Source organism: Vitis vinifera, chromosome 9, assembly GCF_030704535.1.
Source record: "Vitis vinifera cultivar Pinot Noir 40024 chromosome 9, ASM3070453v1".
Lineage (NCBI taxonomy): Eukaryota > Viridiplantae > Streptophyta > Magnoliopsida > Vitales > Vitaceae > Vitis > Vitis vinifera.
Window position 1 is genome coordinate 13752325 of NC_081813.1, and position 18432 is coordinate 13770756.

Sequence of the window (18432 nt, forward strand, 5' to 3'; positions counted from 1 at the left end):
GTCTTGACAACCTACTTTTAATTGGTGGAAGGGCTTTTTCGGGCACAATGAGGATGACACTATTATAGTGCATGAAATGGAGATTTTTTTTTTATTATTATTATTATTAAAATGTAGTTTCTCTTAAATGATCATTTTTGAGTTCTCTTTTCTTCTTTTATTTCATAATGCACCATGTTTACATAAATTTTCCTCTTTTTTTTTTCATATTTTATTTTCAATCCTACGTGTCTATCCATGTGGACTGCTAAGACGGCATTGGAGTGCGTGACTATGGCGTTGACCTGTGTGAATATTCTCAATTTGTTTGGTAACAAAACACTTAAAATAACAAGGGGTGTTTGTGTAATTTTCTAAGATCATGGTTGGAGTCCATGTGACAAATATTTTTTTAGGTATCCATGTCATAAAATCATGATCGATAGTTATAATTTTTTTTTAAATCTATAAAATTATAGTTACAAATTATGATTTTAAATTTAAATTTAAAATAATAATTAGTGACTATACTTTTAAGGATAAATTTAAAATTATATTTATTATTTATCATAAAGTCCTGTTATTCTTTCGGCTCCTTTTGTACGTAATGCCAAAGATGATCGACTTTGCTTTTTTAATATCAAGACAACCTTTTACAAACATTACGGCTTTCAGTCATAAGTGGTTGAAGATTTTCTTTCAACATCTTATAAAAAGAGTAATTGGTTCCCGATGTCATCTCTTGTAAGATGGGTGGGGTGATTTTTTTTCTTTTTTATATTTTTTTTAAATATAAAAAAATTAAAATATTTAATTTTTTCTATTCAATTAAAAATAATATATTAAGATTATCCCACATATTTAAGATTTTAATAAATTCAATTTAGGATTATTGATTAATATCAATAAATTATTTCTTATTAAATATAAAAAAATAAAATATTTTAACTTTTCCTATTCAATAAAAAAAATTAAACGTCAATTTAGTTATCCTACACAAATATTTTAAAAAATAATTAAAATAAATTATTTAATTTATTAGATTTTGTAAAAGTTGATTCCACCGAGGTTGGTGGATTGTTTTGTTTCCATGCAACTTTGGATATTTTGAATTCAACTAGCCCTGTTATGCACCCAGCTAAGAAAATTTTTATTTTTTCATATCTAGTTTTATTGAAAAATATCAAATATAATTAAAAATCATTTAAAAACTTATATATTTTTAAATTATTTAATATTAATTAAATTAAAATAAATGAAATTTTGAAGTAGAAAACATTAGATTTATTTTTTATTTTTTATTTTTTTATTTTTTATTTATTTTCTTCCACTTTTACTTATGTTTTCTTTCTATTTTGAATAGAAATTGGAATTAATTTTTATGCATATTTTAAGTAGTCGAAGGATTTCTATGAAAATTTTAGAAGTTGGTCAATGTCTTAGGATAGAAAAACTAACCTCAAATTTTTTAAATTGGTATTATTTTCATCTATTTAAAAATAATTTGAAATATATTCACTTCTTTAATGAGTCATCTATTTATTTCCTATCATATTATCAACATTGACAAATGTTTATCTTTCTTTTGGATTTATTATTATTATTATTATTATTTGAAATTATGTTTAAATAGTTTGTGACATCTTACTTCGGATAGGAGGAAAATTCTTGGTACTATATAAGTATGAATTTCTATTAATTCTATATACGCGTTTGAAAGCCGTGGGGTCTCTTTGTGCCTAGAGCAAATAATATTTATACGGGTCAGATGCAAATCATTATCAAATGCATCAAAGTTGATCCCCCACCCTCATGGGGCACAAGGGTGTTGTCCTAATTAAAATTTTATATTATTATTGTACAAAATATCTTCTTTTGTTTTTCTTGTTGGGTACCCTTTTTCCCCTGAATTCCTTATGATTTTACCATTTTTGTGAGCCAGCTTATGATATTATCATCATAATTAGGATTAATGATGAAAATATTGATAATCACGGATATATTCGATACTTTGATTTTATAGATATATTGAAGGCATATCGACGGATATTTTAATACAAAATATTGGTGAAGTAAAAATTAATAAAATCCTGAAAATATTAAAAAAATATTAAAAAATTATATAAGAAGTAAAAATAGATATTTTAAAGTTACTTTTATTTTATATATATATATATATATATATATATATATATATATATATATAATTTGTCATATTTGATAATAATATCCTCTACATGAATAACAAATATAAATTTTATAAATGTACATTTATTATCAAGTTGCATTATATATTGTTATATAATATTAGTATGATAATATGTCTAATTTTAAAATATATTTAATATTAAAATTATGGTCCATTTTAATTTAAATGTATTTAATGATATCAAATAAATAATAATATATATATATATATAATTTTTTAATATTTAATTTTATTATATTTAATAAATATATAGATTATATAAAAAAGACCTATTAAAAAACTATGTTTTTATATTTTTGATAGTAAATTAAATTAAATATTACAATAAAATAATTATAATTTATTTATTTAATAATAAAAAAATAAAAAAATTATCGAAAAAATAATAAAAAAATTGATAAAATATCAGCAAAATATTTGTTAACGGATGTATCTTTCCGAATTTTGTATTGGTATTTACAGATGTTAGATATAATGCTGATATATGGATGATATACCCAAGATTTTAATCCATATCATCAAAAGCATAGGTGGTAGAAAAGCCACCGTCAGTGGTTCTTTCCATTGAAGAGAAAACCCACCGTCGGCCGTCGTTTAAAAGGCAATCTCATCAAGTACAGGGATCAGTGAAGGACCCACATTGAGTCAAAAGCTCACTTTGTCTCTGGTCCACTCCGATTTTCTTTTTGCTTACGCGTCACTTCTGCAGCGCTTCATATCAAAAAAAAAATGCCGAATGCGTGCGACCCACGCACTTCCACTCCTTTCCTCGGAGAGATCCGATTCTGTGATTCCCTCCATCTCCATGCAGACGCCCTTCCTTTTTTAGAGAGAGAAAATGTGTATCCCAGCAGGGAATTATCAACTAATTGAGAAAATGTGTACCCAGTTGGGAATTATCAACTAATTATTGTGAAAAAGTGGCCGATACTCATTTCTATATAAACACAAAGTAGAGGATTGTATAAAAAGAGCGAGGAGGCCCGACACCCTCCCACTCCGAAGCAGCGGCACTTAGGTTTGTGAAGCTCTCCTTCTTTGCTTTCTTTTTGGGTGTTGAGAAAATGTGGGAAAATGATGGAAGACTTGAATCCCAAAATGATAGAAGACTTGAATCTTAATGCAGGTGTTTGGTCTTGGATCGAGGGTTTTTTTTATTATTTTTTATTTATTTACAAACCCCAAGACAAGATTAAAATGATTTTTTTTTTTTTCCCTTTTGGTTCCTCTGTTTTCTTAGCAACCAAACAGAGCAAAGGTTTCCAATGATGTACAAATTGAAGTATACACGCCGTCACTTTTGATTTGAAGTTTTTTTCATTCTTTCATCTGGATAGGTAGAGAAGGAGGTTGGCCATAATGGCTTCCACGCCGGTGCAACCACAGTTCATTGCAAGCACTGGGAATAGAAGTTTATCAAATGCGCTACTCATCGAGAATCCCGAATCTGATCAGATTGTTGTGCCTGATGTAAGTACGATTCGATATTTTTGTGGATGTCTTTTGGGCTCTGAGTTTATCCTATGGTTTTCGTCTTTGACAAGTCTGTGGTTTTAGATGAGGCATAGAAGACTCCGGCGTTGAACTCAGGATTTGGTTTCCAAAATGAGACTCTGGCTTTCATATGGTGGCAACTTTGAGGAATTTCTATGTTTAATAGCCAAAAAAAAAATCACTTGTATGATTAATTGAATAAGAGGGAGAATCAGGGCATTTTAACCTATTTGTTTTCTTTTTAAGAAAACATACCTGATTCAAGATAGTGAGGAAAGTGAAGAAGGTTGCCAAACTTAAGAGTGGGCCCAACAAAAGATTTAAGTGTAGATATTTGATTAGCACAACATTGATCTGTGGTGGATCCTGACATGTAGTTTGCAAGATTAATGAGTAGCTTAGATGTTTATAATTTACACTGTCAATGGATGATCAACTTCACCAAACATTTATTGTTTTTCCATCTAACTCACTGAATTAAGTTGTAACTTGTAAGACAATCTTGAGAGCCAGTAGCCTTCAGATTTAAACAAGAAATGCTTTCAAGGTGATATATTTGAGCGCCTACCTGATTGACATTATTTTCTCTTGTCAGTAATGTAAGGTATTTGATGGTTTACTCCAGGCTATGCTGTCATAATACATGCTGGAACTGAGATTAGTTACTTTATGTGAATACCTTGATTGATGGCCTTAAATGATTTATCGTGCAGAGGAAAAGCTGGAAAAACTTATTTGCATATATGGGTCCTGGGTTTCTTGTGTCTATTGCATATATTGATCCTGGAAATTGTAAGACTGAGACTTCTTAGTTCCTTTTTTTACTACTATAAAATGCTCTTCCTAATTATGCCCTCATCTATATTTTGTGATCGCCTTGCAGTTGAGACTGATCTCCAATCAGGAGCACAGTACAAGTATGAGGTTTGTATTTTAGCTTTTAATTCCATTGCTTCAATTTGAAATTTAATAGCAATTCATTGTTTTCACAGAACTGGTTAGGAGTGTCAAGCAATGGCATACCATTAGAACTAAGAAGTCCTGTACAATCTACATGGAGATTGGAATTCTCTAAATGTAGTATGCTTGATATACCTCCTACCTTATTGATGGCTTGATTAGAATACAATCTGTTTTTTCCTAGAAATTTTTGGCCATATGTTTATGATATTTTGCTTGAATTTGATAGAATGAATGGTGAAGTCATCTTCTTGTTAATCTGGGCCTTAGAAGCTTTTCATGGCCTTCACAAACATGGAATTTCTTTTCAGTTGGTCTATTTATCCTTAGGATGCTTGTTAGTGGTAGGATATTTAATTTAAAAATATGGTTTGAAAATTTTGTTATGAAATTGATTTATGATGTCAAGATTGTCTGCATAACAATACACCTTGACTATGCCCTGAGTGCTTGTTTTGCTTGTTCATTTATTTATTTTTTTAAAGGCAAAAAAGTAATATTATAAACAATGCCTAATCAAAATATGGCCCACCAAATTACATAGGTAGTATAGAAAGGTGTCAGAAAGATGTATTGCATGTTTATTCTTGAAGATCATCAAGCATGAATTCATCAGCAAACTTTAGGCATTGTGAAGGAGGCAATCTAGTTTAGTTCTTAGTATCACAATTAAACCGTGATTAGATTGATTAGAATTGTTTTTGGATGAAAGGAGTTCGAGTTTGAGAAACTCTTAATTTAATGAAGGTTCTGCTTGATCGATTCAAGTAACAAAAAAGCTAGTAAATTCTTGCAAAGTTAGTTCAATCAATCTAGTGAAAATTTGTTCGATCAATCAAGGAGCACACAAGTGGCAGAGTTTTTGGCTCTTTGATCTTCTTGGAAGTTTTTTCAAGCATGAAAAATTCTAAATTTGATTTGGAAGTGTCTCAATTGGTGGAATACAACCAAGTCTCAACTAGGACTAGTATTGCAATTAACCTTGGAGGTCTATCTCTATCTGATCATAATTAATCTCAATTGAATAAGCTGTGGATTTTGCTAATAGAAATCCAATCACATCCACATAAAACACAATAATATATGTGGAAACCTCTTTACAAGTTAAAAAAACTAGTAGCCATCTCGACTACTCAACATCTACTAATCAAAATCAGATTACAAAAATATATCTTACCAAAACTAAATGCACAAAATGAATCCTGGACCTGCTCATACCCCGAGATTTGCAGCTTCATGCCAATTATTGAAGTCCCTTTAACTTTAGTCTTTGGAATCACTTTGGCTTTGATCTTTGAACTTGCTTTGAATTTGTTCACCAAAAGGGATATAAGGATCACAAGAATCCTTATTTAATTCAAATCTAAGATGAAATTCTCATGATCTGACATAATAATCGGATTGCTCAATTCAAGCCCTAAAAATGCTCTCAAATGTGTTCTTAATGCGATTTCGTTGAGAACTGTTGAGAGTTGTTACAAATGCCATGTTGGCTTTATTTATAGCATATGTGTGTAGAGAGAGAGAAAATGCCATGTGGAGAATCCCAATTGGTTCTTCTATGGAGAGTAGTTCTTAAGCTTGGGGATAAGAATTTTGGGAAATATTGCTGATATTTCCTTGAAATATCATATTTCCATGGCCATCTATAGGATATGTTAGTTGATATATCTTTTGGTTGATATTTCAGGATTTTTCTCAATTTTTTTTCTGATAAATACTGATTTTCCCAATTTTTCGATGGCCAATGTTTTGGTCAAAGCTCCAAAAATTTTTGGAAAAGCATGCTAGGACTTGAACCCTCCTTGTTCTCCTACATAAAAAAAGAGTCCATGACCACTTGAACTAATGTGTTCTTCATTACATAATTGCTAACAAATATATGTAGTATTTACTTAACTTTTCATCTCTCATTTTAATAAAAAATGAATTTTGGAGATGAATATATTTTTAATACATTTTTATCAAACAAAAATATTAAAATAAAACTTCAATAAATAATTTAATTTTAATAATCTTTTATTCAAATTCAAATGATCAAGTCTTAAAAATATAAAAACCATTATCATAATTTTTTAATGGGTCTTGGTTAATAACTTTTTTATATTAATATAATATAACAAAAGTATAAATTTAAAAATAAAATTATAAACATTTTAAGAAGTTATTTAGAAGTAACGACTTTAATATGTGTATTATTTCTTGTTTTATCTTTTCTCTTTTTTAAATTTTTCCTCAAAATTTCTTCCAACATATTTTTTTGTCAAAATTTCCATCAATGTTTCATGATATATCCTAATATATTTCTAAAATCCAACTACCGGTATATTCGTGAAATCCAATATTTTTATCCTTTTTTGAGTTTACACCACAAACCTCAGAAGAAGCAAAACCTTGGGGTAATTCAGAATTGTTAAAGAAGAAGTGAGCTATCAACCGTGCCTAGGGAGCAGTTCCAAATCACAGGGCAGTTTGATAGGAAGTTGGATTGTGGTTCTCTGATGCAGAATTGTGGGAAGCTAGAGTTTTCAAGTCATAGAGTGAATTGAATAGATGAAGGATGTATGATAAGGGCTAAAACATAAATAGGGAATGGTTCTAAAATGTGAGACTGTTTTGAGCTCCTTTGTTGCCAATCTACGGGGCAATTTGGCCACTTTCTAACTTGTGCTCCTTTGTTGTCAATCCGTTATGAGTTAGGAGTCCAAACCATGGGCAATTTGGTCACCTTCCAAAATGTTGATTTTCATGCCCTTTCTAATCACTTTCCCTATCTAGCATTACCCAAGCATTTGGGCTTCCTCAGTGGTCTCGATATGCCATCACAATGCCTCAAATACCCCTATACGATTGCAATCTAATCTTATGTGATTTGAAACAATTTCATCTCTATAGCCTACATTATCTTGACCATCAAATTGGCATTATCTTTAGTCGAGCATTATGGCAAGCTTGAATCTGAACATGATGGTGTCATCAATTAATCATATGTACTTGGAAGTAGTTATCAATCCTAAACCAAAGCTAACAATTGAAACGGTCATGGAATTGCCAATACAACTTCAATTCATTTACAATCTCCTCTAATACATCTAGATGGTATATTTTCTTAAGTAATTTGTGATAGAAAACACAGAATAAAAAGACATGCAGAGGTTTAATCTGCATTTTTTTTTTGTTATAAATTGATAAAGACATGCATAATAACAGTTATATTCCATCTTTAACTTGTAGATTTTGAGTGTTGTGCTTGTTGTTTATGGCTTCATTTTGTAGTTTGAGAAATTTGACTTATGGGTTCAAATGGTGCGGCTTGTAAGTCCCCATATGATTTGTAGATTTGTTTCTTGTGAAGTTTTTGATTCAAATATAACAACTAAGGTTCACACTATTTGATTTTAGTGATCATTAGCATTCCTTATAAACTCAAATTTGCCTAGTGCATTGCTTTTGCCTGGGCTAGATACCATGGTTTTTTGAAGGATTTTCAATAAAAAATTTGATCCTATCTCTTTCTTTGTTTTTCCTTTATTGATTGTGATTTTGTTTTGATAACAAATTTGTTAGAACAGGTTAATTGATTTTGTATCAAATGAAAAAAATTAAAATCAAATCTATTCACTCTTCTCATGGTCTTGAGGATCAACAATCTTCATCATGTAACATAAACTCGCTCCTCGTAAGAAGATTATGTTATTCATTATTAACTTAACATCCTGTCAATGCTTGTAGCCATCTAACATTCTCTGGACACCTCTCTGTGCAGTTACTTTGGATCATATTAGTGGCCTCATGTGCTGCCCTCATTATTCAATCCTTAGCAGCCAACCTGGGGGTAGTAACAGGTATGTGATTTCTTTATCCAGCTATTTTCATTGAATATCTTCTCCCAATTTATTGATCCTCATCTCCAACGTTGTTTCTTAATTGTAGGAAAGCATTTAGCAGAGCACTGCAGAATTGAATATCCAAAGGTGCCTAACTTCATCCTATGGGTTCTTGCTGAAATTGCTGTAGTTGCATGTGACATTCCTGAAGGTAATAATGCCTTTTATGTGCTTGAAATTTAATAATATCGTACTTCGTTATCATTCGTTATTAGAAGGCTTGGATTGGTGAAACCATCTAGAGAGGGACATGCAGACTACACATTACAATTGATTTTCAGTTTTTTATATACCATGTGTGTAATTAATGCATAGCTGATGACCACAGCCATTTTATTACCTTTTATGTACTTGAAATTGAATAATATCTTACCTTGTTATCATTTATTATTAGAAGGCTTGGATTGGTGAAACCATCTAGAGGACATGCAGACCATACATTATGATTGATTTTTAGTTTTTTATATACCATGTGTGTAATTAATGCAGAGCTGATGATCACAACCATCACATCACTGGACTTCTTTTATGTAATATTTAGTCCTTCTCTAATTATGTGGACAGTCGCGTTATTGGCAATGGTTAGAATGATCTAACAGGTGGGCACACTTACACAAACTATGATTATTGAAATAATACTGGTAGGAATGTTGTGAACTTGTATAAGTTTATTTGTTTCTTCTTTGAATTGCTTCTTTGGTAATGGTTTCTTAAGTGCATCCTCTCTTCATTATTATTAACTTGATGTGTCATGCACATTTCTTCAACCTATTCTGATTTCTGCATGTTTCTTTTTCCAGTGATTGGAACAGCCTTTGCATTGAACATGCTCTTCAATATTCCTGTGTGGTGTGGTGTTCTTCTTACAGGGCTTAGTACATTGGTTCTTCTAGCTTTACAGCAATATGGGGTATGTGGATATATCTTCCATATTCCATGCATCTGGATGCAACTATTATTGAATGGTTTATTTACATCGTTTTCATGCAGTAAAAACAGAAAGTACTGTATTAGCAGTTCATATGATCCAGAATTGACATATGTTTGTAGACTCACACTGATTTTATAACTGAGGAAACATTTAAAGAATATCAACTTAACCTTTAATGTTTTTCATTTTCAGGTTAGAAAACTTGAATTCTTTATTGCTTTTCTCGTACTTACAATTGCTGCATGCTTCTTTGTGGAGCTTGGCTATGCAAAACCCAATTCTTCAGAAGTCTTGCGTGGACTCTTTGTTCCACAACTCAAAGGAAATGGTGCTACTGGTCTTGCAATTTCCCTCCTTGGTGCTATGGTTATGCCGTAAGTTTCTTATGTCCATGAGAAGTGCTTATTTTTCCATGCATTTTTCAAAAAAATATTCTCTTCTTTGTTGACTCTCATGCACTTGCTGCAGGCACAATCTCTTCCTTCACTCAGCATTGGTGCTTTCCAGGAAAATACCACGATCTGTTCGTGGCATCAAAGTAAAATTGAGAAGTCTTCAACTTGCTACTTTTCATATAATTCCTTGTGATTCAAAAGTGTAAATATAATGTGCATTGTTCCTAAAAATATAGTTGTGAATTACCTATTATGCTAGTCTTGCCTGTAATGTGTGATACCAAGTCCGCTGGTGGACTTCCTCCTGGATTGGTCTGCTGTGATGATTGGTAAACCCAATAAGAATGTAATTGTATAATCTAGGGTTGTCTCGTGTACCCAGCTGCTAAGTCAGCTTGTTTTTAGCCTTTCTAACTCCTTACCAACAAATTAAGATGCAAGTAAAAACTGTGGAATCTAAAGTAAATCATTCTGGGCAGTTGGAAATATTCACCAGATTTATAAAGATTGTCGTGGTCATTTGGTAAATAGTTTGGTCATGATTATCGTCACATAAATCTAATTTTGTTTTTAGTAATAATGTCTTGGTAAGGAAGATTATACGGTGAAATCATCAGATAAATGATATCCTGGATCATGTGCATAGTAATTATATTGAATGAAGTGTTTTTCTCCTGCAAAACATTTTCCATCTCGACAATGTTTTTTTTCTAATGTCTTCTTAACTTATAATCTAAAAAGAAATGTATTCAAATCCTGGGTTGCTACTCTAGCTAGTTCTTTTGTTTGTTGATGCTTCTATTAGGTAAATCGTATCCGGAGCTGAATGATGTCTGCACTTTAAGGCTTAGTTTAGTTATTAAAATAAAGGCAACATGGTATATAATATATCTTGGTTCCTAAATGTTTGCTTCTTAAACTTTGGTTTTATAATAAAGGCTTAGTTTAACATACTAGTGAGCAGCGTCTGATGACATGCCTTGTTTACAGGAGGCTTGCAGATTTTATATGATAGAAAGTGGCTTTGCTCTTATGGTGGCATTTCTCATTAATGTCTCTGTTATATGTGTAAGCGGTGCAGTTTGCAGTTCCTCAAATTTGAACCTGGATGATCAGGAGAGTTGCAAAGATTTGGACCTGAACAAAGCCTCATTTTTACTCAGAGTATGTCTCTGTAGTTGTAGCAACATGGGCATTTATTGTTATCATCCTTCAATCTCTCATTTAGCTTCTAACCAGATTGTGCTAAAATCCATTTCAAATCAGGATTCTTGGTATGGTTTTGCCTTTTCTTCTGAACCCAACTGTCCAGATTTTTCATGATATTGTTAATTTGTTATCATTTGCAGAATGTATTAGGCAAATGGAGCTCAAAGCTTTTTGCTATTGCTTTGCTAGCATCTGGTCAGAGTTCTACGATCACGGGAACATATGCAGGGCAATATGTAATGCAGGTAATGTGCTAATTGGGTTCATATCTGCTTGCAAGATAAAGAGTTCTGGTTTATATTCAGCTCTTCCTGAAGAAATCAACTTTACCCCATAAAACTCTTTATACGTGTTTTATTAAAATGATCTTTGAAGCTTGAGTGACTGTTAATCTATGGAACATGCAAAGCATGGATCATGTTTTTGTTAGTTTTTCTTTTCTAATCTAGCCTTGTTTCTCAAGGTTAAAGATCATGGCCTTGACAGTCAATAAACATGACCACTTCCCTTTTTACAAATGGGCAATTAAACCATCAATTGAATTGTTTACTAATCTTTGCTTTTGTTGTCTGCCAATAAAAGCTTGGTACCACCTTTTACGCAATCACGGTAAAGAATGAAAAACAAATCACAAGGTTTGACAAAATTTTCTTACTTCCATGGAGGAGAAAAAAATTACACCATTAATGATATGAAAGTTGTTAGGATTCTTGGTAATCAACCTAAGGTAATGAACCTAGGGAAAGTGGTGGATAAGATGATTGCCATTTTTTTACAAATTTAACAATTATGAATGCAAGTGACTATATAAACAATAATATAATAAAAATCAATATAAGAACAATTGCAAATAAATGAAGGAAGAGAGAAATGCAAACACTAGTTCCTATATTGATTCAACACAACCTGACCTACATCCACCCTCAAGCTTTAACTGTATTGAGGATCCCACTATTACGATGCTTTCAACCTAAGCCTCCAAGCTAACAATTGGATTAATGGTTTCAATCAACCTTGTTGGACTTATGGTGCCAATCACTCTCTTGGATTATGGTTCCTAGGCATCCTCTACTACAAAGCTTCTCAAGACAAAGTCTCCATACTCTTCCCTTTGGATTATGATTCCAAAGAATCCTCACAAGATATGGAAATGAAGAAAGATTCCTAGTTTACAATATTTACTCAAATGGAATACAAAGAGACTAGGTTTGCACCGTTCACTAAGGTTTAAGAATAAAGTGCACTCAAAAACTCCTTTTTAAGGCTCAAATAAAATTCAATAAAAATTTGGAACTCTCTTTCATACAAAACATGAAGTTTGGAGCCTTTAAATAGGAATTAAAAGCTTGAACTAGCTATTAGGCTCAATTTAGGATCAATTGGTTGAACAACTAGTTGAACCGGCTACTAGCCATAAGGCAATAAAAGGCACTGCAGGTGACCATTAGGTCACAAGAGCTCGACCAATTGAGCAACCGGTTCAACCAGTTGAAACATACCTCTGTTAATTTAATTTATGAAAATTTTTCTGAATTGGTTGATCAGTTTAGTCAACCACTGGTCAAACATACAAAAAATATGAGATAATGATGCACAAATGAACCTTTAAAGGCTCAGGTTGTTTCAATATGAAAATTTAAGATTGAAAACCCATTTTTAATGATGAAATGCATGTCAAAAATGGGTTTTTATCCTTGAAACAAGTGATTTTATTTTTTATTTTTTTTAAATCATTAAAAAATGCATAAATGAGTTTCTAGGTCTTGTAACTTTTGCATCTTTATTACAAAATCCTTACGAAAACTCATTTAGATAAACTCCTTGTCATTTTGAAAATCTTTTTAACTATGAAAGGTACTAAACAAAGGTAGTTTTGATTTAGAAAGATTATTCATCCAATTTATAGAATAATAAAACCGATTTAGCTCCTTAGATGATTTTAGATGCTTAAATAAGAATAGAATGCATAATGAACCTAGTACACCAATAACCTTACAACCAAATGCTAGAAAAATGAACTTGGAATACCATCTCTTTGAGGTCTCCTCCTTGATTTCCCTTTGGCTTGATATGTCTTTGATTGCTTCTTTAGAAGTCTTTTTGCCTAAACACACTTATGACAAATCATTAGTTTCAAACCTTATTTTGTTATCGTCAAAATCGAGATTAACCTTGGTTTTACAAAAGTTACAAAATTCATCATTAGTTCTCTTCATTTTCTATCTTTTAATTTCTAGATTTAAACAAAAATATATATGCTTATCTTTATTAAATAAATCCTACTTGTACAAGAAATCCTCACAATAAGTTCTCTTCTACTAGAAACTTTAAACAAAAAAGAAGAATTCTAAAAACTTAGGAATTTAACCAAAGTAGGAGTTTGTGATCATATGCAAGTTTATAAGGCACCACCTAACAATCTAAACCTTGACAAGTTGTCTTGCATTCTTCAAGCTAATCTACTGTGAGTTCATAGATTTATATGTTACTTCCATAGAGTAACTTGTTGCAACCCATATGGATGGTTAGTAAGGACGGGCCATCATCTCTCTAAGAAGAAGTGGGTTTAATTGAGTTTAAAATACTCTTAAACTTCTTTTCCAATACTTCTTTTTGTATTCCTTTTCTAACAATATTTCTTTCTTCCGGTGCACCAACTTAGATCCACCAACCTTAGTTTTCTTAAGCAATTCCATCAATTCCCAAGTCTCACTTTTCTGGAGTTCTTTGATATTTTAGCTTCCAATGTAAAGGAACCCATATTCTTAAAACTGTATCTCTCAGGTGCTTTGAGAAGCAACTACAGTATGAAAAAAATGAGGCTTGGGAATTGGTGAAAATTGCACAAGAGAACTAAGAAGTTGGATGTTTTCGTAAGGCTTGGAAATTGGTGAAAATTGCCCAAGAGAACTAAGTTTTTGATGTAAGTGGGTGTATTGCAAGCAATAAGCATTGTTTAGAAAGGAATAAAAAAGGTTTAAGTGTAGCAAAGGAAGTGTAGTTGTATTTTGAACTTACTATAGAAGTGGTGTTGCACCCCTACCGGCCAAATAGTGTGCAAAGAATTACCATGATAAGTAATATATGGTGGAGTCTAAAAGACAAGGCAGAGACTTTTGTGATTTGCCTTGTATGCTTGTTTTACAAACTTCTATTTAATCTCAAACTCCTGCTCTGGTTTTGTTTGTTTTTGGTTTGGCCACCTTTTTATATGAAGTTTATTCCAGAAGAGGACTAACTTTTCTAATTCAGCTAGGATTCCTGATAGAGATAGATTATCATCTGGAATTGGATTTAAAATCTCTGTATTTGTGTGTAGAAAAGAAATAAAGCTTAGTTTTTGTAAGTCTTTTGACATTATTGATAGTGGGCTTTTCCCTGCTTTGTGAAGGTCAGCCGTTCTGGTGAATGGTGTATGTCTTCTCCTTTTTATGGTTGTTCTTCATTCTTTACTGTGATTGCATGACGGTTTCTTGCATTTTGTTATCTTCAATTAGAAAAAACTATGCTTTATCAGTGATCTCCTTGAATCTATTGGATGTATATATATATATATATATATATATATATATATATGAATTGTGATTTAAAATCTCTATATTTGTGTATAGAAAATTAATAAAGCTGAGTTTTTGTAACTCTTTTGACATTATTGATAGTGGGCTTTTCCCTGCTTCATGAAGGTCAGCCAGTTCTGGTGAATTGTGTGTCTTCTCCTTTTTATGGCTGTTCTTCATTCTTTACTGTGATTGCATAACAGTTTCTTGCATTTTGTTATCGTAATAGATAGATGGATAGATAGATACCAGGACATGGAGAGAAAAATCAGTAGTAATTATGGATTACAGATAACTAGATGGGGGAATAGATGGTAAGAGAGTTGAGAGCCAGTTCTGGTGAACTGTGTATATCTTCTCCTTTTTATGGTTGTTCTTCATTCTTTACTGTGATTGCATAACAGTTTCTTGCATTTTGTTATCTTCAATTTGGAAAAACTATGCTTTATCATTGATCCCCTTGAATTTATTGGATATATATATATACATGTTGATAGATATAGATAGGCTAACACCCTCCCTTGCACTAACACCCTCCCTCGCGACCCCATACCAGAATATGGAGAGACAAATCAGTAGCAATTATGGATTTACAGATAACTAGATGGGGCAATAGATACTAAGCGAGAGTTGAGAGACTTAAAGTTGAGACCTCCAGTTAACTGTAACTTTAATACCATGTTAATTTACCAACTTTCTTGAAAGCTTAAGCTATTAGGATATGCCCATAATGTATAGGAGTCTGACATTTCTCATTCAATTTATTATTTTGAATGACTAAACCATAAGATAGAAGACCAATAATAAACGCTTGGAGGAGCGGATATTTTCCAGCAACTACTTGATAGAAGTCATATTTACTTACATAATTTTGGCCCCTGGCTCCAGCAGCAAAGGCTTGTGGGATGAATATATAAGATATTCTCAGTCTGAGTTCCATTAGAGACAAAACAAAAACAAAAACAATGGGAAAAAAAAAGGATTACCTACATGAAAAAAGATTGTACCTGAAAATATTTTTCAATACAATGTTTGAGATACATATCTTTTCATACTAATTATGTGTGCTGTGGCCCATATTTTTCTGTTCTTAACTTGTGTATCCTTATATTCATTTTTGCAGGGCTTTCTTGATTTACGTCTACAACCATGGATCCGGAATTTTTTAACTCGATGCTTGGCAATAATCCCAAGTTTAATTGTTGCAATTATTGGTGGCTCGTCTGGGGCTGGAAAGCTGATTATCATTGCATCTGTACAGTATCCTTACTTGCAAACTTTTTTTTACTCCCAAAATATCATGCACTTTTTGTAATTTCTCCTTCTTGTTTTAAGGTAAAAAAGATGCTATAGTTCATAATAAGCATTTGGAAGAGAGAATTAATGCTAAAGAGGTTATAATCTAGAAGTAAATTATTAATCACAGCATTTGGATTGCTTACAATTGTTTTCAAGTAGGTATCAAGTACATGGTTTTGCCAATGAAATATTTATAGTTGCTTAAAATGAGGAAGCTTTATGTTGACTCTTGATCCATAACTCAACTACATTCTCTTACACATGCCTTGATGTTCCACTAAAAATTGAAGGCTTCAGTCATAGTTTATATGTAAACTTATATTTTACATGATAGTTTTCTTGACATCATCCACAATGGTGCCACTATGGAAATGGCAGCCATCATTTCATGAAATCTGAAATCTGATCATTTTTCAGCTGCTATGTTTGACTGCTTACATATTACCCCATTTATGAAAGCAAAAGGGAGTCCAAAAAATAAATTAAGTAAATAAATAAAACACCAAGGCTTGTTTCTCAACACGGTTACATATCCACATAGAGAATTTTTTGCTCATGTCTATTTTTTAGCTCTTACGGAAAACCTAACCTTTGATGTATTGTCTTGGCAGATGATCTTATCATTTGAACTCCCTTTTGCTCTCATTCCACTTCTCAAGTTCACCAGCTGCAAGACTAAGATGGGTGCATATGTCAATTCGACCATGGTAAATGACTCAAGCTTTTAGTGCTATTCTGCATAGATTTAACGCATTCATTATATGGTGGCATTTCAGATTGGTTTGAAATTTTGTATCGTATTACATGACATCCACATAGCAAAAGGATGTCCAACTGAAATTTTTTGCAAGAAATGTGAGTGTTTTGGCTACAAATTGCATTGAGTCCGTTGACATGTTAGAGATGAATATGAAGACGGTTCAGCTTAACCAGTATTCAAGTATCTTCTAGTTTTTAAACATACAGAGTGCCTATTAAATATTGAAACACAAACGCCACCAGATAATCACATACTATTAGGTTCTGGTCATGTCAATATAGCAAACAGGGATTAGATGTCAAGATATGCTTATGAGTCATGATTAAAATAGGTATATATCATACTGTTCAATCAGGTTTCTGACTCTTCATTGATCATGATTTAAACTCAATCAGTTGGATCATGTTAACTACATATGGGACTTTTATGTTAGGAAGTGCAAGTTAAAATCTACAATGTGATCATTAATGAGGGTGGAATTAATGAAGTAATGCATGTATTTTTTTAGACTTAACAATTATTGACTCGATTTTTTTCCCCAACCCCCCAGATTACAGCCATCACTTGGATCATCGGTTCCCTTCTCATGGCCATAAATATATACTATCTTGCATCCAGTTTCATCAAGTTGCTTCTTCACAGCCATTTAAAGCTGGTGGCTGCCGTGTTTGCTGGAATAATTGGATTTTCAGGTATGATAGTGTATGTGTGTGGTATTGGATACCTGGTGTTCCGAAAAAATAAGAAGGCTACACACCTTTTGGCATTAGCAACAGCAGAAAATGGAGAGCTGACAAATGATGTAGGTGGTGCATCAATGGATTGCCTCCCAAGAGAAGACATAGTTAGCATGCAGTTGCCTCAGAGAAGGGTTACGGTAGATGTTGACTGATACATAGTTGGAATTCTGGAAAATGATTTTTCTTTTTGTTTGCTAAGCTAATGCTGCTAAGGTGTGCTATAATAATAAGTAACTCTTGGGGTCGTATTTGTACATCCAAACTATGGAGAATCCAGTTTAGTACCTTCAATCTCTTGTGACTCAGTATTTACAGTTGAATTACCTGCAAAATCTGCTATGAATTTTGTTTTTCCTTTTCTCACCACCACCCACCCACTCCTTTTCATGCCCTCCTCTTCGTTTATTGTCATTGTTTCTAACTTGAATACTCTTGACTGATTTTCCCTTTGAACAAGTAACCTACAAATTTTAGGTTTGAGTTGTCTTATCACAAGTAATGTATTAAAAAAGGGTCATGTTTTGGTACATATATCCTTTTCGGTACCATACCTCCAATCTTGCACCAATGGCATTTTGCCACATGTGAAGGTCGTGAATAAAAAGGAAAAAAAAAAACTTGCTATGTGGGTTACCAACTGATCTCATGCCAAAAAATAATAATAATATTTCAATGAATCGCAAGTCTAATTAGACATCTATAAAAAAATGAAAAAAAAAATTGAAATAAATTTACATAAGTATACATTGCTCAAACATTAACCTAGTTATGTACTCAACTTTAATTGAAAATTGTATTAATAAAATAATTATTATAATTACATAAAATATTGGTTGAAGTATTGAAAATACAAAAAATATATATAATTAGTAACAATATGGAATTTCATACTCCTCGCTAATTTTTTTATCATTTTGATTTTTCAAAATTTTTTAAAAGTTTAAAAAAGTAGAGAATAGAGCATCCTTACATTCTTATCCCCATACTAATTATTTAGTATTTTTGGATTATG

At 31.9% G+C, this 18432-nt stretch overlaps 1 protein-coding gene across 3 annotated transcripts; it reads left to right on the top strand.

Moving 5' to 3' along the window:
- Positions 1 to 2936: 2936 nt before the first annotated feature.
- Positions 2937 to 17763, top strand: LOC100256746 (metal transporter Nramp1). Of its 3 annotated transcripts, none has more exons than XM_010656720.3 (14): positions 2937 to 3314; positions 3526 to 3658; positions 4396 to 4474; positions 4566 to 4606; positions 8409 to 8487; positions 8576 to 8680; positions 9330 to 9439; positions 9653 to 9834; positions 9929 to 9998; positions 10846 to 11019; positions 11205 to 11309; positions 15745 to 15876; positions 16532 to 16627; positions 17231 to 17763. In XM_010656720.3, the coding sequence occupies exons 2-14, from the start codon at positions 3548 to 3550 to the stop codon at positions 17570 to 17572; spliced, it is 1626 nt and encodes a 541-aa protein (XP_010655022.1). In that variant the 5' UTR covers positions 2937 to 3314; positions 3526 to 3547; the 3' UTR covers positions 17573 to 17763. The 3 variants fall into 3 exon arrangements, with proteins under 3 accessions (XP_010655022.1, XP_059595656.1, XP_002273263.1); XM_059739673.1 differs by having other exon boundaries at positions 2937 to 3206; positions 3315 to 3658; XM_002273227.4 differs by having other exon boundaries at positions 2937 to 3206.
- Positions 17764 to 18432: the final 669 nt, after the last annotated feature.